The sequence below is a fragment of the Schistocerca nitens genome, chromosome 2 (assembly GCF_023898315.1).
Source record: "Schistocerca nitens isolate TAMUIC-IGC-003100 chromosome 2, iqSchNite1.1, whole genome shotgun sequence".
NCBI lineage: Eukaryota > Metazoa > Arthropoda > Insecta > Orthoptera > Acrididae > Schistocerca > Schistocerca nitens.
The window spans coordinates 1,102,351,896-1,102,373,153 of NC_064615.1; the positions used below are offsets into that span (position 1 = coordinate 1,102,351,896).

At 40.7% G+C, this 21,258-nt stretch overlaps 1 protein-coding gene across 4 annotated transcripts in view; it reads right to left on the reverse strand.

Annotated features, from left to right (window-relative positions):
* Positions 1-20,962, reverse strand: part of LOC126237495 (alpha-ketoglutarate-dependent dioxygenase alkB homolog 7, mitochondrial) — a 32,903-nt gene extending 11,941 nt beyond the window's left edge. Inside the window, exons 1-4 of one of the 4 annotated variants that reach the window (XM_049947647.1) lie at positions 20,691-20,961; positions 20,494-20,573; positions 19,367-19,540; positions 6,229-6,353 (exon numbers count right to left, since the gene is read on the reverse strand). In XM_049947647.1, coding sequence (XP_049803604.1) covers positions 6,229-6,353; positions 19,367-19,540; positions 20,494-20,573; positions 20,691-20,835 — 524 coding nt within the window. In that variant the 5' untranslated portion in view covers positions 20,836-20,961. Of the gene's footprint in view, positions 1-6,227; positions 6,354-6,684; positions 6,863-15,082; positions 15,295-19,366; positions 19,541-20,493 lie in introns of those variants that run through there. The other 3 variants (XR_007545090.1, XR_007545089.1, XM_049947646.1) reach the window with 3 other exon arrangements.
* Between the last annotated feature and the right edge of the window lie 296 nt (positions 20,963-21,258).

The window sequence follows — 21,258 nt, forward strand, 5'->3', positions numbered from 1 at the left end:
ACTGGCGAAAGGCGCTTTCGCATTCCGTCGTCCAGACGAACGGAACACCGTTACGGCGTAAGCGATGAAGCGGAGCGGAAACGGAAGAAGCATTGCGCACAAACCTGTTTGGAATTAATGCTAAAAGAAAGCAGGTGTGGATGCACACCCGAATGGCAGCCTTTTGAAGCGATACAAGCCAAGATGCGTGTTTACCACCAAGACGCGCTGGGATTCTTCGTCCACAGGTATCTGCAAGTACGCATCTGCTAGGTCCAATTTGGAAAAATATTTTCCCGGGCACAGTTTGTCAAAAAGATCTTCCGGGCGGGGCAAAGGAAAAGTAGCAGTCACTAGTTGGGGATTCACAGTTGCTTTGAAGTCCACACAAAGTCTCAGTTTTCCGGAAGGTTTTGGCAAAATGACTAAGGGTGAGGCCCAAAGAGAAGCCTGCACACGTTCAATTACACCTTGAGATTCTAAATCGTGCAATGTTCTTGCGACCTCATCACGCAATGCGTGGGGAACATTGCGCGCTCTGAAAAATTTCGGTTGCGCGTTGTCTTTCAATTCCAAATGTGCAGCATAGTTCTTAGCGCAACCAAGGCCCGATGCAAAAATGTCTGCAAATTCTTCACAAAGACTAGAAACACTGGCGGAAGGCACAGTCTGATTCACTGATAGGACCTGATTTACTATAGACAAATTAAATAATTGAAACAAATCTAAACCAAACAAGTTCACTGCACTAGAAGAACGAAGAACGTAAAACGATACAAGTTTTGTGTGTCCCTTGTATGTTGCAAGAAGGCTGCACCGTCCTAACACAGGGATCTGCTGTCCTGAGTAACTAGTTAACTTAACATTTGCGGCACGCAATGGCGGTTGGCCCAGTTGTTTGTACGTGTCGTGATTGAGCAATGAAACTGCAGCTCCGGTATCGAGCTGGAATGGTATCACTTTGCCTTCAAAGTCTAAGTCCACAAAAAGTTTATTGTCCTGCTGACGACAAGAGCGACTGTCACGTGCAATTTGAACTGATACAGGTACAGAAGCACTTGCGACTTTACGGGATTTCCGGCGACGTCGACGCACACTTGTGGTGGGACGAACACAGTCACTGTCAGCTAAAGTGTCACTAGACGGGTTGGAATGAACTACATGAATATCCATGGGCGAAGGTCCACGAGCCCGATTGTCCTGGGTTCGATTCCGGCGCGAAGCAAAAGGCCTGGAATTTGTGTGATTGTCTGATCGAAGCTTTTTCTGGCAAACACTTTGAACATGTCCTTTCTTTTGGCAGTAAAAGCAAATAGCTTGGCGTGACGGGCAATTTTCACGCGAATGTCTAGTTGCACACCTCGGGCATGATTTCACTGCAGTTGCTTGCTTACGCGGCGCACCTGTTTGCGAGCTATGCTGCCGCTGCCGTGCGGACGGGCGCGAGGGCCGTGTAGCGTCCCGGGCAGCGCGGCCGGCGGGCCGGTTAATGTGACACACGGCTGGCGAAGTTTCAAATGATTCCCGAGCAAAGTCAAGTGTGTCTTGCCTATCCAATATGTCTATCACTTGTTGAAGGGAGGGATTAACTAGTTTCAAAATCTGTTCCCTTATGCGAACATCAGAAACGTTCTGTGCTATTGCATCACGCACCATAGTGTCTGAATAAGGAAGTCCACAGTCACATTCAAATGCACACTCCCTAGTAAGTCCTTGCAAAGTTGCTACCCACTCCCTATTAGTCTGACCGGCCGTACGTTTTGTACGAAAGAACGTATACCGTTTTGCAACTACATTTACTGTTTCTTTGAAATAGGCATCTAAAGCAGACAAAATTTCTTCGTAGGACAGAGTTGCTACGTCGCGTCGGGGAAACAATTTCACTATCACACGGTAGGTAGACACACCGACACAAGAAAGCAAAAACGGCTGCCGCTCTTTACCTTGTATTCTGTAGGCGGCGAGGTGAAAGTTGAACTGGCGCGACCATTCGTGCCAGGTCTCTCCGGCCGCCACGTATGGTCGAAAGGGAGGTGCAACAGCGTTTTGTGGCAGCGGTAGCGAAGAAGCGGCGGCTGCCGCATCGTTTTGTAGCGCACGTTGACCCTGGACGAGCTGTCCTAGGGCTTCCAATAACGCCTGCGTCTGCTGATTCTGCAAGCGAAAAAATTCGGACAGTACATCTGGAGATTGTGGCGAAGCCATGACACAAACGAATTAATACAAACTCTTTTGCTCGTCGCCAAATAATGTTGTGTCTAGTTCCTACAGCATAGACACAATGAGGTAGCTAGGTGCACGCTAAACTAACGCAGACGGGCTTGAAGTTCTGGAACATGAGACTTATCAATGAATAAGAAGAAAAGTACGTAGATGTTACTTAACTTTTATTCTCTTGTTGGAATACATCTCTCTTGAATTTTAGTAAGCTATAAGCACTGATACAAATGGCGCCTTGCTAGGTAGTAGCTATGGACTAAGCTGAAGGCTATTCTATCTGTCTCTCGGCAAATGAGAGGAAGACTTGGTAGGTCTAGTCGCAAGCTATGTCGTCCGTACAACTGGGGCGAGGTCTAGTCCGTGTCTTGTGACCTGCCATGTGGTGGCGCTAGGTTTGCGATTACACAGTGGCGACACGCGGGTCCGACATGTACTACAGGACCGCGGCCGATTTAAGTTACCACCTAGCAAGTGTGGTGTCTGGCGGTGACACCACAGAAAGTGTGTTCAAAAACATAATCTTGCACACCTTAACTCATCCACCATTTACAGTAAAATAGTAGCTTAGTGTTTTCTTCACACTTATTCGAGGTTAAGGTGTTTTTTTTTTTTTTTTGAACGAGTTGTACTACATTGCCCAATACACGTGCCAACAATTTGCCTTTTCGTATCTGCCTTTTCATGCCAGTATGAATGAAAAATCTTCTGTTTTTCAGTTTCAGGCAGTTTTTCTAAGTGTTTCATCCTACACATGCACGGAGGCTGCAGTACTTTAGAAGGAACAGTCTTATCTTTATTACTGACATATTCCTTCCCACCAACAACTTTGCATTTACGGACATTACATTTCCATTCGTCAGCATGAACTACACCCTTTCTACCATGCTGTGGAATATTAGTTTTATTGTTTAATTTCCTTCCCACACGTTCATGTGTTTCAAAAACTGCACAACTTTTTACAGCACTTTCACTGTCACTGCTTAAGTATAAATCTTTCTCTAGTATATTCGGTATTTGTTGTTCATTTGCGGCAGTTTGAACATTACTGTTTTTTAACCTATTCTTTGATTGATTCCGTGTACTGTTATTCTCATCTGAATCAGAACTTGTCCCATGTGAAGGTTCATAGGTTTTGTCACAATTGGAGTCTCATCCTGTTTGTCGTTACTCGAATGCTCCCCTACATCTTCTTCACTGCCAATAGTGTGATAGTTAGTTGGTTAGTATTTGATTATGAAACAAGACAGACCACATAATGGTTCCTCATCTGGTGAAATATAAATGCCTCATAGGTTAGGTTGTGTTTACAACCACATTATTCATTAATATAATGACCGTAGGAAACATTATAGCTTACCTATTGAGGCAGCACTATTATTGCCTTTAAGTAATGTCATAATTTTGTACTCGCGAGGGTTTGGATCCATAATTATTAACTTGTACGAAACACACACTGGAGATAACACTGTCAAATCCCATTTCAAACACTGGAGTGACCTTAGTTCACGCTAGCGCCATCAGTGTGTGCAGAAGTATACAGCACTACGTTCAGTTGGTGGTATATATCTCTAAGGTAAAGTGGACTTGGTGTTATTTCATTGCATCATAACTCTGTCAATATTCCATGTAGGACATAGAGGTATACCTCTGAGTAGGAGACAAGAAAATCATATGGATTGTGCCAATAACTCCATTTTGCCCAATAATGGGCATAGTGTCCTATACCTCCGACCCATAGACATACACCCCATTTCAGCCAAAAGGTCTTCTTCTAAAGTAGAAAACACACACGACCACTGTCTCTGGCTACTGGGCCAGACAGTGCTCATGTGTATGGGAGGAGTTCCACATCTCGCCCTTATGGACTGTGTCAGTCTATCCTTTTTCACAATATTGTTACCCTATTCTGAATTTTCCATAGTTTGATTTTACAAATATTATGTGTATTTCAAGGCGAAAGGAACTAATAAACATTTCTCTGTGAAATATAACAGATAATACTGACATTAAACAATTTAGGAGTAAAGGGAACAACTCACTGAATAACAGGAGTGTTGAATCATTGACAGGCACACAAAAAATAATGAAAACCTGACTAGCTTTTGGAAGAAATCCTTTAAGGAGACAGAGTACACACACACACACAAATGTTTTTACATTTTCCAAGTATTTACATTATTCACAATAAAATCAATCATCTGCAGTTTTCAGGCAATAGTAGACATTTAGGTTTGTGCATAAGTTCGTAGTGTTTTTGTTTTTTGTGTTGGTATTCTTGTTGTTTTGGGTTTACTTATTGATTGTCATTTTTTATTTGAAGTTCACTGTTGCTATTTGAGTCTACATATTGTCAATCGGAGATAGTGAGTGGCGCTGTGGACACTGGAAACTGGTCTGCCAAGGGGAGAAATCGGAACATTTCCACCATATTCTTCTATTTGAGTTTAGCAGAGGGGTGAGAATATCAGATGCAGCAGCCAGAAACATTTGCACCCTGAACGGTGTTAATGTCACTGGACACAGCTCAGCAAGAAAATGGTTTCCTCATTTCAAGAAGGATCATTCTGCCATTAGTGACTCCACATTCGGGAAGACCTTTGGGGATTTGTGAAGATCATTTAAAAGCATTAATCTCCACAATCATCCCTGTCAGTGTACAAGAGAACTGGTAATTGTGATGAAATATGATCATTCCAACACTGTGCGACCTTTTGCATGCAATGAGGAAGTTCAAAAACCAGGTGTATGGATACCGCATGCTCTAAGCCAAAATCACAAAAATTTGCATGTGGCCATATGTGCATCTCTGTTTTCCTGTCATCAGTTGGCTTGTGAACAGCACTGATCATTCCTATCAAGTATCGTTACCCTTTGATGACAAGAAATGAGCTCTTCAAGGTAACATAAGGAAAAGAAAGGAATGATTGAACCCAAACAAAGCAGTAATTCCCCGTGCAAAGACCTCCACACATCCACAAGAGATAGTGTACATCTCGTGTAATAGTGACAGTGTGGTGTATTATGATTTGCTTCCCCGATGTGTAACCATCACTGCTGATATTTATGTCAACAACTGAGATTTCTTGCAGATGCAATCCAAACAAAGAGTAGGAAGACTGTGTAAGTGAACTACTCCACGGTAATGCCTACCTTATTCACCTGATCTTGTGCCCTCAGATTTTCACCTTTTCTACTCTCTATTGAACAACATTCAAGCAACTTTCTTTCTGGGTGAAAATGTGCTTTGAACATGACTCGGGATCCCCAACTCCAAAATGTGATTCTACAGTCTCAGAATTGAAAAGTTGCCCCTGTGTGGGTAGACATTTTTAAATAGCGAAGGAGCAAATATTACTGATTACTAAAGTCTCAGTTACGTGTATTAGCTGTGTTTATTAAACTTATGGAAAAACACTACAAACTTATACAACAAACCAATATAACAGTACAACACAACTGTGGTTCAACTAGTGGACTGGGATGGGGGTTGTGTTGTATGGGGTAGGTAGAAGGTGAAAGAGGTTGGACACAGAAGGAAGGGCTGGGGATAGATAGGTAGCAACTAGGAGGGAGGCAGCAGGTGTACAGGATAGGAAGGCAGGGGAATTGGGGGGAAGGGGTGGCATGTGAACAGGCTAGATATGTGACATACAGGCACTGGAGCCTGTGAGGTGCAACATACAATGAAGATGACGGGAAGACATGGACTGGGAAGTGGGGACAGATCAGAGGAAGGGAAACTTTTGGGTAGAGAGTGTAGGAACAATGAGTAAAACTACAGTGAGGCCAAGGGGATTGCAGGAGCACAGGATGTGTTGAAAGGATAGCTGCAGGTAGTAGACCTTGCTGCTAAAGGCACCATTTCAGAAACTGTATTATAACACAGCTGTTTCACCACATTCTGACTGTCTTGCTTAAAAATACTTACAGTCTCATACCAGACAAACAAGAAAATGCAAATGTGAAACGAATAAGGAAATAGAGTCAGCAACCACTTCTAGAAAAAGCAAGATAATAGTAAACACTCACTTCATAATATAAAGTGATCTCCTCCTCAACAAGACATCCACAATAGCCGACTTATCTTCCGTGTGAACTAGCCTCATTACACAGTCTGACAGCAAGCTCAACCCTGCAATTGTGTTCCCACAGAACTGAAAAATCAAACAACATAGTATAGACAATGCAGGACATAAAATTGTTCATAAATAACATCACAAGAATATTTGTAAAAATTGATAATATGAACAGAAATTCGAAACAACTTATGGTAGTTCTTCATACAGTAACAAATCAGTCAAGAGATCAGCAGTCTGCCATTAACTACCACCTCTGATGTCAGCTGAAAACATGGAGTTAAGTCCGAGCATCTTAAATGTTTTAAAATTACAAACTGAATACTGAAATAAGTCATAAGTCTGTGTAAACATCAATTGCAACATACACACATCTAAATATGTAATATTATCACTGTTATATACTGACAGGGTTTACTTGTCACATGTGGCATTGTCCTCATGATGTGCATTTTCAGCTCCTCACAGCATAATGAACAGTCCATTAATTTTCGAACATGCAGCCATGCAAATTCCAGCCTTTCCACTGATATTTCAACAGCACATCATCTGGCTATCATAGAAGTGGATGGACTGAGGTTACACAGCTGAAATACAAATGGAAAAGTTTGTGTTTGCACAGATGCATGGTCAAAATTTAAAGGATTATTCTTATGATAGTAAATGTTTTTAAAATAATTTTGCAGTTCTGGATAATGACACCTTGTTAAATAATAACTATAACAAACAAAGGGATCGCAAATAAAAAAAAAATAAAAGATTTATGAATGTCCCTTGGCACAATCTGGATAGCTTTCAGCATAGAACCAGACTGCTACTGTGACAGCTTGGCTACACTACCATACACAAAAAGAAACTCCAGTTTTTTGAGGCTTGAATAGCTTTACGACCAAGTTGTATGATTGCTACTTCAGCAGAACTTAGGCTGACGGGCTGCGAGAGGGCAAGTAAACACATGAACTTCATTTGAGTTACGTGTTTGCTTGGATTTGGTACAGTAGTGCACACATTTCTGGAAACTCTTCTCTGGATTGTGGGGCAACAGGAGTTTTCAGGGCTGTTCTTTTGTTACTATTCGACAGAGTCCCACAAACATCATGACACTGCATTTCGCTTCAGAGTCTTCTTACAATGTCAAACAAAAAAACTAAAAACAACATATATTCATTTAAGAAGCTAATTCAGTCATCACATCAAAAATTACTTGCATACAGTAAAAAATCTGCCATGTTGCCCAAAAAATAAGTTACTGAGAACTGCACCTCAATACAATTATTTATTCATCTGATGATAAATGTAATAAAATGGTGTGTGGGCTTACAGAGCATACAGTAACTGATAATCGTAATCAAAAGTACAGACACACTAATATTCAAGAAATAAAATTGCTACATAATCTCCTGACTATACAAGGTGTGACGGGAAAGTTATTCGAGCTTATAATTGTACAATGGTGGTACTTACATGCTACTGTGATGCATCTCCTTCAAAATAGACCCCTTCTGACCGAACACACCGACTCCAACGGTACTTCCACTTTTGGAAACATTCCTGGATTTTTTTTTCCTGAAGTGTGTTAAGGACGCTCTCCATATTTGCCTGTATGTCTTCAATTGAGTCAAATCACTTCCCTTTCAGTGAAAATTTCAGTTTAGGAAAAAGGTAGAAGCCTTCAGAGGCCAAATCAGGGGAAAATGGTGGTTGTGGAAGCACAGGAATTTTGAATTTGGTCAAAAATTCAACGAAGGAGAAGCCATGATGAGCTGAAGCACTGACATGATATAGCACCCAACTCATGTCTTTCCACATTGCAGGCCTTTTCTTCACACCTTTTCACACAAACAATCAAGGACACATTTGTAGTATTATTGGTTAATTGTCTGTCCTCCAGGGGTAAATTCATGATGCACAATACTGGTAGAATCGAAAAAAGTCACCAACATTGTCTTCACCTTAGACCAACTTTGCCATGCTTTTTTCGGTCATGGTGAACCTGGAGTCTTCCACTGCAAAGACTGCACTTTGGTTTCAGGATCATATCCATATACTCACAATTCATCACCTGTAATTACACTATTTAACAAATCTGGGTCATTTTTATTCCGATTAATCAGTTCTTGGCACACTTCAAGTTGGTATTGTCTCTCGTCACTTGGCAACACTTTTGGAATGAATTTTGCGGATACTCGACACTTGTTCAGATCTCCAGTTAAAATAGACTGAACTGCATAGAAACTTAAATTAAGTTCATCAGCCATCTCCCTAATTGTAAGTCTACAATCAATACGCACTAAGTCATGAACTTTCACAAAATTTTCATTCTTTTTGAGGTGGAAGGACAGCTGGACAGTGATTCATCTTCATATGATTCACGGCCATTTTTAAATCTGTTGAACCACACAAAAACATTTGACTGGCTCATACAATTATATCCAAAAGCTGTTTTTAATAGTTCGTAAGATTTCCTGGTTTTAAAACAAAATTTCACACAAACTCGTTGCTCCGCTTTTATGTCCATTTTCACGCAGACAGAATCCGGCAACAAGACCCACACTCAAATAGCTGCCACAACAAACTGAATAAAGGAAACACAATTTCCTGTCAGAGGGCGTTCAAGGAGAAGGCAATGACTCACTCCCCACCCTCAATGTACCTGCCCGACAAACCAATAAACAGTAGCGGATCCATTCTTAAAACTTTCCAATCACACCTCGTATGATGGATTTCATAAGACACATTAAGCGATTTGCAGATATGGCACTCTTGCTTGATACATAGTTCACAGTGAGGTATAAAGGCTTTCATGGAAACAGAGACTAAAAAATGTGTGCAGATTATTATATCTTAAAAAGTCCAAGATGACTTACTGTAAGGTGTCTACAAAGGCTGTAGGCATTGATTAAAGGATATCATACTATGAATACTTTATTCTGCAATTATAACCTTGACATTACACCATTCCGAAGAATCTACCTACAATAAATATAATAGGGAGACAAAAACAGTACAACCTTAACAACTCGGGAATGTGCTAACACACATGCACTTAAAAATATTTGATGCCACGTCACGGCACAAGTGAAAGTTTTAAATACTGGTACTCTTGTACAGTTATTCTACTTTATACCCTGTTAACAAACCATAGGTACATATTTTATATACAATGTTACAGTTTCAAACTGCATGTTGGCAAGAAGGGTGTTGCTGCAGAATAACTCCAATGGAGGTAACAGCTATGACTGTTAGTAAAATTAACATTCAAATTTCTTCAATTTTTAGTGATCAATGTTGTTTCCTACTGCATGTGAAATTTTTATTTTATATCTGTGAAGAATAATTGATCAGGCCAGACAAAAATGGACAAGAGAAATCTGATCAGAAATTGAGATGCTGCAGAAAGAGGGCAAGTACAAAAAGATGCATCGAGCAACCGAGGAGATAGTGTTTCAGGGAAAGAAGAACAAACCTGATGTGGAGACAAAAAGGAAAGATGAAACTCCTTTTAAACAACCCACATGAAGTTCAGGATAGGTGAAAACAGTATATTGAAAGTCTTCATGAAGCTAGTCAAAGACCTTCTGATCTGCAAATTGAGAAGGAAGAAGCAGAAAATGTAAATGAAATGGGAGACTTTATGCTATGGTCAGAAGTAAGTAAGGTGTTGGAGAAAATGAAAGACGACAAAGCCTGTAGTGTAGAAAATATTCCAGCAGAGATCTTAAAGACTTTAAGGAAAACATGCAAAAAGGAGTTAACATCTCTTTGTAACTAATCCTATAACAAGTGCAACAGGCTGAAGAACTTTCTTGTATCCACAACAGTACCAATCTCAGAGAGGAGTAACTCTAAAAAGTCATTTTCAGTGAGTCTTTCAGCGGAACCCTGCTGCACAGGGATACCACATCAAAATTGACTATATCAGATTCTGTGCTAAGTAATTTCTTGAGACGTTGCAAGAAGTCCTCAGAGCTGTGGATTGGGTGAATACACTTCCCCACATATTATAACAGCAGTTTCTCACGTACTTGGCTATTTGATACATTGATGTGCCAATATTGGTGACAGTTGGGTGTAGTTGCACATTCTCTGAGTAATTTTGGCACCCATTAAGTCTACATGGAACTTTCTCTCTTGACTGCAGTTGTTTCACAACCTCGGAAGGCATACACATTTCCTTCACATGAATTCCAGAGTGACGAACAAGATAAAATCTCGGGCTAGTGTGGCACTTGTGAGAGGAAGGTTTCGAGATATGCGACGCAGGTTATATGTGGCGGTCAGGGAGCTTTTAAATCTTCAGCTTTACATTGCAGCCTCCCTAGCAGGTGAAGATTGGGACCGCATAGACAGTGCCCCTCATTCTTTACAAGAGTGTGCCAAGAAAAATGCCTCTGCTTGCCTGCCTGTGAAATTTGACAGATTCAAAGTGCAGCAGATGGAAGACACTTGCAGATTAAACTAAGTGGCAAGCCGTTTGATGACACCACTTTGAAGGTACTCAAGCAGTGGTCTCCAAGAAATGTGTCCATTCCAGGATTCATCACTGCAGTGGAGCAAGTAGCCAACAAACTTTCACCAAACGTAGCAGAAGAAATTTACCGGGAGACCTGCAGCCTGCTGATCAAGAAAAAGCCTCCAAAAGCGAACTTCTCAAGTGATAAGACAACAGCATCATAAAGTTGCTAGCAGAAAAAGGGAACCCCACACTCATTTTGCAGCAAGTGAAAGTTTGTCAACTTCTGTACAATCCTGCAACAGACAAAGTGGACAATCAGATCAGCACTCACCTGAAGGAAACACATATGCCTCATCAACAACTATGATCAAGCAAGAAAGTTCCACCTGTACTACATGGATTGCTGAAATTACACAAAGAGAGCAAGCCATTGTGCCCAACTGTCAGCAGCACTGGCACATCAATGTACCTAACAGAAAAGTACTTGAAGAAAATGCTGTTCCCATAAGTGGGGGAAGTGTAATCACCACCTCCACAACTCAGGAGGGCTTCCTGCAATATATCGAGCAATTACAAAGCACAAAATCTGATATAGTGGTCAGTTTTGATGTGGTATTCCTCTTCACCAGGGTTCCACTGAAAGACTCACTGAAACTTTACGGAGACCAATATTAAGGAGTAAGGTGTAGGCATGGGCAGCACTCCATCCCCAGCAGTTGCCAATTTGTTCACAGAGACATTTGAAGAGGCGGCGTAAGAACAGATAAATACAAATCCATATGTTTCTTCAGGTATGCTGATGAAAAGTCTTTGATCTGGCCTCATGCTAGGAAGAGACCTGATGAGTTTTTGGAACGTCTTAACTCACTCCACCTAAATATTGAGTTGGACTGTCTGAGCACTGTCTGGCACCCATCATTTCACAAAACATGATGAAACAAGAGTTCTGGCACAGACTCAACTGATACTAGGACAGTGACATGAAAGAGTCAATAGAGATAAAGCTGACAGAAAACCTCATAAATCCTGGCACTGGGTATCAACTCAGCAGAACAAGAGACCCTGCACTGAAGTTGCTGAAAACGCAATGGGGGCAGCAGCCAAACTCCACAAACAGAAGAACTGAAAGAATAACTGAGAGTGGAGAACGAACCCCAGACAGGGCACCAGACACACTGGAGCAAAGACAGAACTTCGCAGGACACTTCTAGCAGGAGCGGACTGCAGACAGAACATCTATAATTGCACTGGACTGAAAACAGAGTGCCAGTACATGGACAAGTGCACCAGACCACTGAGAGTGTGCCAGCATTTGGCCTGGTGCATCAGACTGAGGAGTGAATGCCTAACAACACTTCTAGCGAGAGCGGACTGCCGGACCGCAGAGGGAATGCCTGGAACCACACCAGACCAAAAACGGAATGCCAGCCCACGGATGGTCACTCCGGAACAAACACACGCGGCCCAACAGACCAAAGAGGGAATGCCTAAGGACACTTCTAGTGGGAGTTGATTGCAAATGGAATGCTTGGGACTGACCATCGAGGTGGAAGACCATAGGTCCAAATATTGGACCACTCTACCCAACGAGCAGGCCCAGGCAGCACCTGATAAAGATCATGAGTCACACTGTTGAAATACTCCACATGTATGATGCTTATATCTGGCAGAATAAACAACACCTCAAGATGTCAACAGATCACTGGGAAAGACTGAAGAATCACATAAGGAGGAATGTGGCTTCAGAAGGGAAAAGTGATATAAGATGCCATTGGACTTTTAAGGACTGTCGGTGCAAAGGGCAAAGAAGTATTTCCAGCCTTCATAGGCCTCAAACAGGCCTTTGACAGAGTGCAGTGGGCTAAATTGATAGATAACTTGAAAGGAAGTGAGTAAAGTGGAAGAAGGGAAGACAGACTGCAAATCTATACTTTAATCAGAAAGCAAGGGTATACAAATAGTAAATGAGACATCTAAAGACAACAAGATAGGGAGAAGGGTCACACAGGGCTGATGTCTCTTGCCGATCCTACTAAATATTTATTTGGAGGATACAGCGAAAAGTTGTTTGGATGGGACAAGCAACATCAGGATACATGTACAGAAAATAGAATGGATAAGATTTGCGCGTGACATGGTAATTTTTGCAGAAAATGATGGGACACTGATTTAAATGCTAAATGACTTGAATGACGCCTACATAACAAACAATATGAAAATAAATACAAAGAAAATGAAAGGCATTTTTATGGGTTTAAAGAAAAGTACAAGTTCTAGTATTTCGGAGGCTGGGTTAGGGGAGATATGCATTGTGAACAGTATATCAAAGTCACAAAGGTGCTGGTGAAAGAGGCATTTCAAAAGTAAAAAAGGCTCTTAACTAGTGGTCTGAATACAGAATTAAGAAAGGAGCTAATGAAATGCCTGATAAGGCGTGTGGTGCTGTACAGAGTAGAAACGTAGAGGCTGTGAAAGCAGGAAAAGAGAAGAATTGAAGCTTCTGAAATGTGGATATGGCACAGAATGGAGAAGATCAGTTGGACTGATAAAGTCAGGAATGAGGAGATACTGCAAGAAGAGGCAATGGAAGGTTTTATTCCAGTGAAGAGAGGGAAGGGCAGAAGATGATACCAGATGTTAGATGATATCACTAGACCGCAATAAGGGTATTGGAGAATGAAGAAGAAAGCAGAAGACAAAGAAGCACAGAGGGCTCTGAAGTCTAAATCTGCCGCAAGGCAGTTAACCAAGTGAAATGTGGTCAGAGAAAATTTCCAGTTGTGTTACTTTATGTCTACCTGTGACTGGTACAGCAGCAATATCATGAAGACGTTCCTATCACTATGTTTTAAACTGTGTATAAATGAGTCACGTAATTTGTAATAGACCCATGCACATCAATTTAGTACTGTAATAGCAGTTGCAGTCAACATAAAAGCTGATTCCTGAGTATGTAACTGTAGATCATATTACTCATAGCAGATCGTTATGTGTGCACAAAGAGCAGATTGGAGTCATTACGAAAATCAGTTACAGAGGCTACCAAAAGCTGACAGACCATTTTCAGTACTATTATTAGATGCCTTAGCACCTTATAATGGAAGATGTGGATACTAAATATGTCTTTACTATGTCATATAATTTTTTCACAATATCTAGCCATGGTAGCTATCGCAGAACAGAAGGAGAGTATGTTAACACAGGCAATGGTAAACGTGGTAACCGAAACCATAATTAGGGTCAAATTAACTAACTTTGTATCCAAACTAATGAAACAATTCTGTTGCTTGACAAAACTGAGAAGTTACATACCAGCCCGTTCCATCCTGAAACAAATGGATGGATGGCCAGAACAAGTGCACTACATGGTATCCAAAATGTTAAGCCATTATGTGAATGCACAGCATTCGGATTGGGATATATACTTAAGTTTTGTCATCAGTGGGTATAATTCAAAAGATAATACCAGAACTGGACTCTTGTTGCATCAAGTAACATATCGGAGGAAAAGACCATCACTTTTTGACAAAGTTCAACATAAACTGGGCCCACAGGGTGGACCAGTGAAGAATTTTGCAAAGAAATTTGGCAAAGGCAAAGTGCACTAACACAAAAGCTTTAGAAAAGCAAGAATGTATTGGACAATGGACGAGTTAACAGTCACAATACAGAACAGAACAGTGCGTGTTACTAGCTAATCCATATACACCAAAGGGCAAAACGAATATTCCAATTAAGTTTTGTGAAGTGCACAATTTCACATTTCTAAATATTTACAGTGAGTTAGCAATAATTGCATCACTTTGAAATCTTATCAGGATCTGACTGAATATTAGGCAATTTGTTTCAGACACCACAGGGCCTACACAACAAAATGCCCTATTTCTTGAGGCAGTTAAATATATTAAGTCAGTCTGTTTCAGCTCCAACTATTCCGTTATCTGCAGCAGGACTTAAAAGTTGCTCCCAATTTTTTGCCAATATTTGGTGCATTTTTATTGTTTCACTTTTGTCTTTCCAACCTAAAATAGTGACAGTTTGGGAGAAGGCACAACAGTGCTTGGGTGCAGAGAGTTTAAATTCACTGTTATGATGCAAACACAATTTCATTCTGTTTACAAGGAAGTAGCACCTGCCAAGAGGATAAAAGCAAAGAATGGGCAGTTTCTAGACACTGGCAGCATTCTGAAGCAGTGTGCAGAAGCTCAGGGTGTCTCCGATGAACAAGCTGAGACTGTCCGACAAGCTTCCAACTAAGTCCACGCAAATCAGTTTGTCTGGCTTAGTGGGAACTTTTGATGCTACATGCAACTATTCAAAAGGTCTTCAAGAAGTGGTTGTCTATATTCACCTGCAATCAAACCTTTGGTTTCAGCAAGATGGTGCTCCACGTCACTGGTCGCGATGGACCCACGAATTCACCTCCATGTTCTCCTGACACTGCACTATTGGATTTGTTTCTCTGGGGCTAAATATAGGAAAAGGTGTTCACCGCTGGAGTGCAGGACCTCCAAGACCTGCACACCGGGACTGTACCATCCCTCTAGACATGCTGTGACGCACCTGAATAAAAATTTAATACAGACTAGAAACTGTTTGCATCATCACTCGGAATGATGTGTAAGTGTTTTGGTTTGATGGCGTAATTTTTTTAAAACTTAACATGACATATTTTATTTTTGAGAATGACAAACATTTGTTTTATTTAATTTTGTGTTGGGAGCAAATTGAAAATAGGGCACTTTGGTGGAGACACCATATACTTCATTACAGACAACACATCTTCAAAAAGTCTGAAGTACTGTCTGCTAGGCCATTAGTATAAAATCAGCACATTTGAGCTCAGAATATGTTCTAGGATTCTACAAGAAATGGATGTTAAGGATACTGAATGGTGGTTTTGTGTTTCACTTCTGCAACCTTTCTTGTGGATGGGTGTGATCTGTACTTTCTTTTAATTATCGTGAACGGTTTTTTATTCAAGGGATGCATTATATACACTGTTCAAAAGAATTAGATGAACATGCCTTTGAGCATCTGTCATATGCCACTGAGCTATAACTGAGGACTGAGTATGTAACCAAATTACACCTTTATCCTCAAACATTAAATGCACAACAAAACATCATTACATCCTCAATCGTTTACATAAAAAGAACTGAAATGTCTGACAGATATAGAAAACAAAGTGGAAACAATCATTCATTCCATCATCCTGGGAGCTTTTCACTGGACTTTGGAAGCTCCAGTAATGTGTATCCCCTGCAAGAGCGTTCATCACTGCCTGACACATACATGGCATGCTTTGTATAAGTCAATGGCGGACACCCTGCAGTATCTGTTCCCATTCTTCAATGAGAGCTAATGAGAGTTCTTGGAGGGTCTGTGGTGGAACGGGATAACCACAAACACATCTGTCAAGTATGTTCCACCTATGCACACTGGGGTTTAGTTCGGGACTCTTTGCTGGCCATTCCATTACTTCAATGTCCAGGCTTGGCAATACATCCCTGCTGATGCTTGCCACATATACCCTGGCATTAGAAGGAATTCAGGGCCACCATCATAAGCAGCAGCCACAACATAGTCCAACACTATCTGTTCGATGTTCTTCCTTGCAGTAAGGTGACCATGGACAATGAGAAGCCCAATATGGTTATCAGCAGTGAAGCCTTCCTGCAGTTTTACAGAACATTGGGAATTGTCGATTCCCTGAACAACATTTGGCAGGTACTGCTTACCAAGGGTCTCTACACACAAACACCCCCATCACCTTATGACAGACAATTTCTGCAGCCATCTGTGAATAACACGGTTCACGAGTAACGAAGTTGCTGCTTGACATGGGCACGACACTTGGCTCATAAGGTCCTTTCTCGTAATCAGATTATGGCAGTCTGATCGGACACAGTGGCTCCAGTAGCCCTTCTGTGATAGTCTTGCAGTGCTCTGACAGTAACCATATGATGTCAAAATGCACAGGTGGCCCAATATCAGTCTTCATGTAGGATTGTAATGCAGTATCTGTTCCCATTCTTCAATGAGAGCTAATGAGAGTTCTTGGAGGGTCTGCGGTGGAATGGGATGACCACAAACACACCTGTCAAGTATGTTCCACCAATGCACATTGGCCAGTTCATCTTGTGTACTGACCTATCTCCCTGTAGCATGTCCATGACCTACGAATGACACATACAGAGGCATTGGCATCTGCAGCAACACAACCAAAAGTCCGTCCTTTTTAGATAGCATAGACCACCCTTGTAACTTGCACTGCATTAAGATGTCAAACTGGATGTGCTTGGATTAATACAACGTCCCCAAATGACAGCTGCTATCTATGTACTCACTACAAAACAATGGGGCACTGGTGCTCACTTCCTTCTGAGGGCTCACCTGACTCATCGTATGGTCAATAGATGGTGAATCATTTTAATTGTTCCCTTCATTGGCAGTGAAGATCTCAAGCCATTCAATAAGACCACAAGTACTGCCTGTATCAAAATAGATTTAACATACCGGATACTGATTCACATGTTCCCCTAATTCTTTGGAACAGGGTATTATGGTTAAAACTGGGGCTAAGACAACCACAAATTAAATATAGAATTTTATAGTGATTCATTCAAGTTCTGGATCCTTTAATTTTAGTTGTCGTAACTGTTTCTCAATGCCACTGACATTTATGTCTGTTCACTTTTCTTTGCAGTGTCGGAAGAGTTAACTCACCCAGATCTGCCTTTGTAAAGGAACATCTGAAAACAGAGTTCAGCATTTCTTTTTTGCTTTGCTATCCTGAATTTCAGTTTGTCCCATCCAAAAGTAGGGTTGCCACCTGTACCTTATGGTAACATATTATATGTTATTTCGAGCAGTTGTTCTACATAATTTTAGAACAACAAAGTATGTGAGAGTACTTTAATGCAACAATGTAAGAAAAGACAGATTTCTACTTATCTTAAACATGACACACTAAGTTGCAGACAAGCAAAACTAAAAGACACTTACACACAAGCTTCTGGCCAAAGCCTTTGTCGGAACAAAACAAACACACGCGCACACACACACACACACACACACACACACACACACACACACACCATACAAGCACAAGACTGCCCACTCCAGCAGCTCGAGCCAGAATGCATTCTAAATTGAATAATTTGTATGAAATGTCTGTTCTAAAACATAATGAAAAATCCTGCATTGCCTACAATTATGACAAGTCGCAGTTATGGTAAGGGCTCTTGGGAGGAAAGGGAAAGCCACTGGATAGGGTTTCCACAGGATCGGGTAGAGAATCGACAACAGTTTTAACCTGCTTTGCTGCTTATTTGACACTACTGATCATATATTAATGTAGCACAGTTCAAAGTCAATGGACTTCCATCTGATACACATACAAAAATGTCGTAAAAATCACCAGATACTCACTCAAAGTGCCATTTTGATATTTGACAGGCATCCTAGCCATGTCAGTCTACAATTAGTAAAATGATTGTACAAAATAAAATTCACTGAGTATGCCTGCCGTGACATTTATGACACCCTACAATGTCTTGACAAGTGTATATTTGGCCCTGTTAAAAACAAATTGGAAAAAAGGCTTGCCACATACTTTTGTATTTGTGTTCTATTTCTGTGTACTGACAAGGAGTATGTTACTTACTACCTCAGTTTTAATATTATTTGATGAATTCCTTTCAAAAATGGCTTATTTTAAAGAAATTCCTTTCAAAGAATGACTTGAATTTTTTATTACATTTGGTTGGGTAACTATAAACACTGTTATAATCACTCAGGAAAATGTACATGTCATAGAACAGTGTTGATGCACAGTTACCCCTGCTGGAATATCCACACCCATCTACACTCTGAGGTAGCAGTTTCCCATTTACTCCTGACTTAACTGGGTAAATGTCAAATTTGGGGTAGCGTAAACTTATGACATCTTTCACAAAACAGATTAATAAATCCAAAAGCAGTGTTTGAATTTCAAGCCTATTATTTCTTAAAACTACAAAAATAACTCATTTAAATTTAGCAAGCAAGCAATTATTTCAAATGATAGTCAAAATTTTTCAAGATAGTTTCCAATTACTCTGTGTGATCTGAATACCAACGTGGAATATAAATCGTATAAAGAGTAAAGGTGGCTACTCACCAGATAGTTGATGCACTGAGCTGTCGACGGGCACATAAACAAAACTGATAACAATTCAAGATAGCTTTAGAGAAACTTTTCTTAAGAGCTACTGGGCACACATACATGGCTACATTATGTCTTTGCTCCAGCTCACCTAGAGTGAGGGGTTATGATGGGTGGAGTATGCCATGGGAAAAAGGAGCTAGGAAGAGAAGAGAGAGCTGTGGAAGAGTGACAGTAGGCACATAGGATAGCAATATAGCACTCACCATGTATTATACAAAATTTTTGACATCCTGATGAGTTTGGGAGAGAAGGTAAGTTTTGATTTGGGGTTGGGAGGCAGAGCTACGCTGTGGTAACCGAATAAGAACACAGCCGTTCTCTCTCTCTCTCTTTATGTGCTTTTTCAAGATAGTGTAGCTAAAGCTAGAGGTGGGAAATGTGGTATACCTGGTCAGTACAAATCATAACAATAAGCTTACTCACCCGTACACTGTCAACATGTGCTTTTATGAACCCATCCTCAGCCAGGTCCAATACATGCACCAAACTGAGCTGAGGTGTTCCGGGTGGAAAAGCAGCTTCTCTCACTCTCTGTATTATCACTGAGTTCGCAGCATTCCAGTTCGAACGTTCGGTCTCACGATACCCATGTATCGCCTGTAAGAGACTATTTACAGGACCTACACTTAACAGCCAGACAAAGATCAAACATTTAACACAAAAATAACGCAAATTAGAATATTATTTCGTATTAGATAGCACTAAAGTCTCAGCTACGAATAGAAATGAGTTTGTCGGGAAATACGGAAGCGTCTGATCCCGTCCCCCCATGACGTCACACATATGGCGGAAACAAAAACAAACACACACACTTTCCACAAGAAGCCTAATGACACTAACGGGACAAGCGCGGGAAATGGGGTGTTTTGGGTGGGGGGCAAACTAAATGTAAACAAATTTAGACGCCTTGCGTAGCTACAACGTGTAAGTGAAGACAGCCATGCATGAATACCTACCCACCCACCTCCCCAGGGGTCGTAACCCCTGCAACCCATAGAAGATAAAGATGCTTCAGTAGCTGATTAGTGTTTTTTGTCTTTAAAAAAAAAAAAATCTCACGGGATAGAACGACAGGTCAGAAAGATAAATATAATAAACTAAAACAGAAATTGGAGGAAACAGATAATTAAAATAAGTAATAAGTGTTTTTAAATTAAAAAAAAAAATCTCACGAGATAGAACGAACAGATCAGAAAAGTAAATAAAATAAGATAAAAAAGAACTGGAGACAGCCACACTCAAACCAAACTCCGCGCCGTCATGACGTCACACACGACAACACCCTTACGTCACGCGTCAAAGCCCACGCGTGGGATCGGACGCTTCTGTCGACCCGTCTGTCGTTCGGCAAATAATTTAATGAAGAGAACTAGATAAAATGACTCTACGCTTCAGAAGTATGTAAAGTTTAGGGTAGTAACAAACTGCTGACATATAAAAGGTACAAAGTCCGAATCATACAGACGTTTGAAAGCACACTTATAGCCATCTGAGCGCTGATGTAATATCAGATGATTCATACTGTTGTCCAAGGATATGCGACAACTTACATCGTCCCAGTGATCAAACTCATATCGTAATCTTTTCATATATGGTTCCACTTCTTCAAACAGCGATTTCTCTTCCTCTTCTGTTACAAAATCTTCAATTACGATCATATTTTGTGCGACACGCATTTTTAAATCATCACTAAAGCCATTTTTGAAATGTAGGTAATACAAACTACTATCGCTATCCACAGTAGTACCAGTATGATCTTTTCTCGATGTCACAGCATAATTCTTTCCCGTGTTATGATTATAACAACTGTGTTCTAAGAAACAATGAAATCTTCTTCCAATCAAAAAAGAATAACATTTTCTAACAGAAGGCACAGCAACTCCAGTTAACATCTTTCCTGTGACACTAACATGTACTTCCACAAATCTCAACCCTTATCTACCTATAGTAGCATAAACATTTAAACAATAAACATAGACATTCCTGTCGTAACACAAACAAATCCACAGTGTTAATTGCTCAAACAATACCAGTTTGTTCGAGGAGCGATTCCGAACACGTGTATCGACTGCGTGTGACGGGCGATATGATCCCACTCATTGAAGTGATCCTACTGCAGCGATCGAATTTGAGCTCACTGATCTGATAAAAGAGATAGAATATCGTAGAATGTCATGTATTTTCTTTAATTCTCTGTCTCTACACCAATGACATTGGTACATACGTTTTCTTTTATTTTAATTCTATTTGGGCTTCAGCAGTATAACACTGTTTAGCCATGGACAGGTGCAGTAACTATGATACAAGCACAGTCT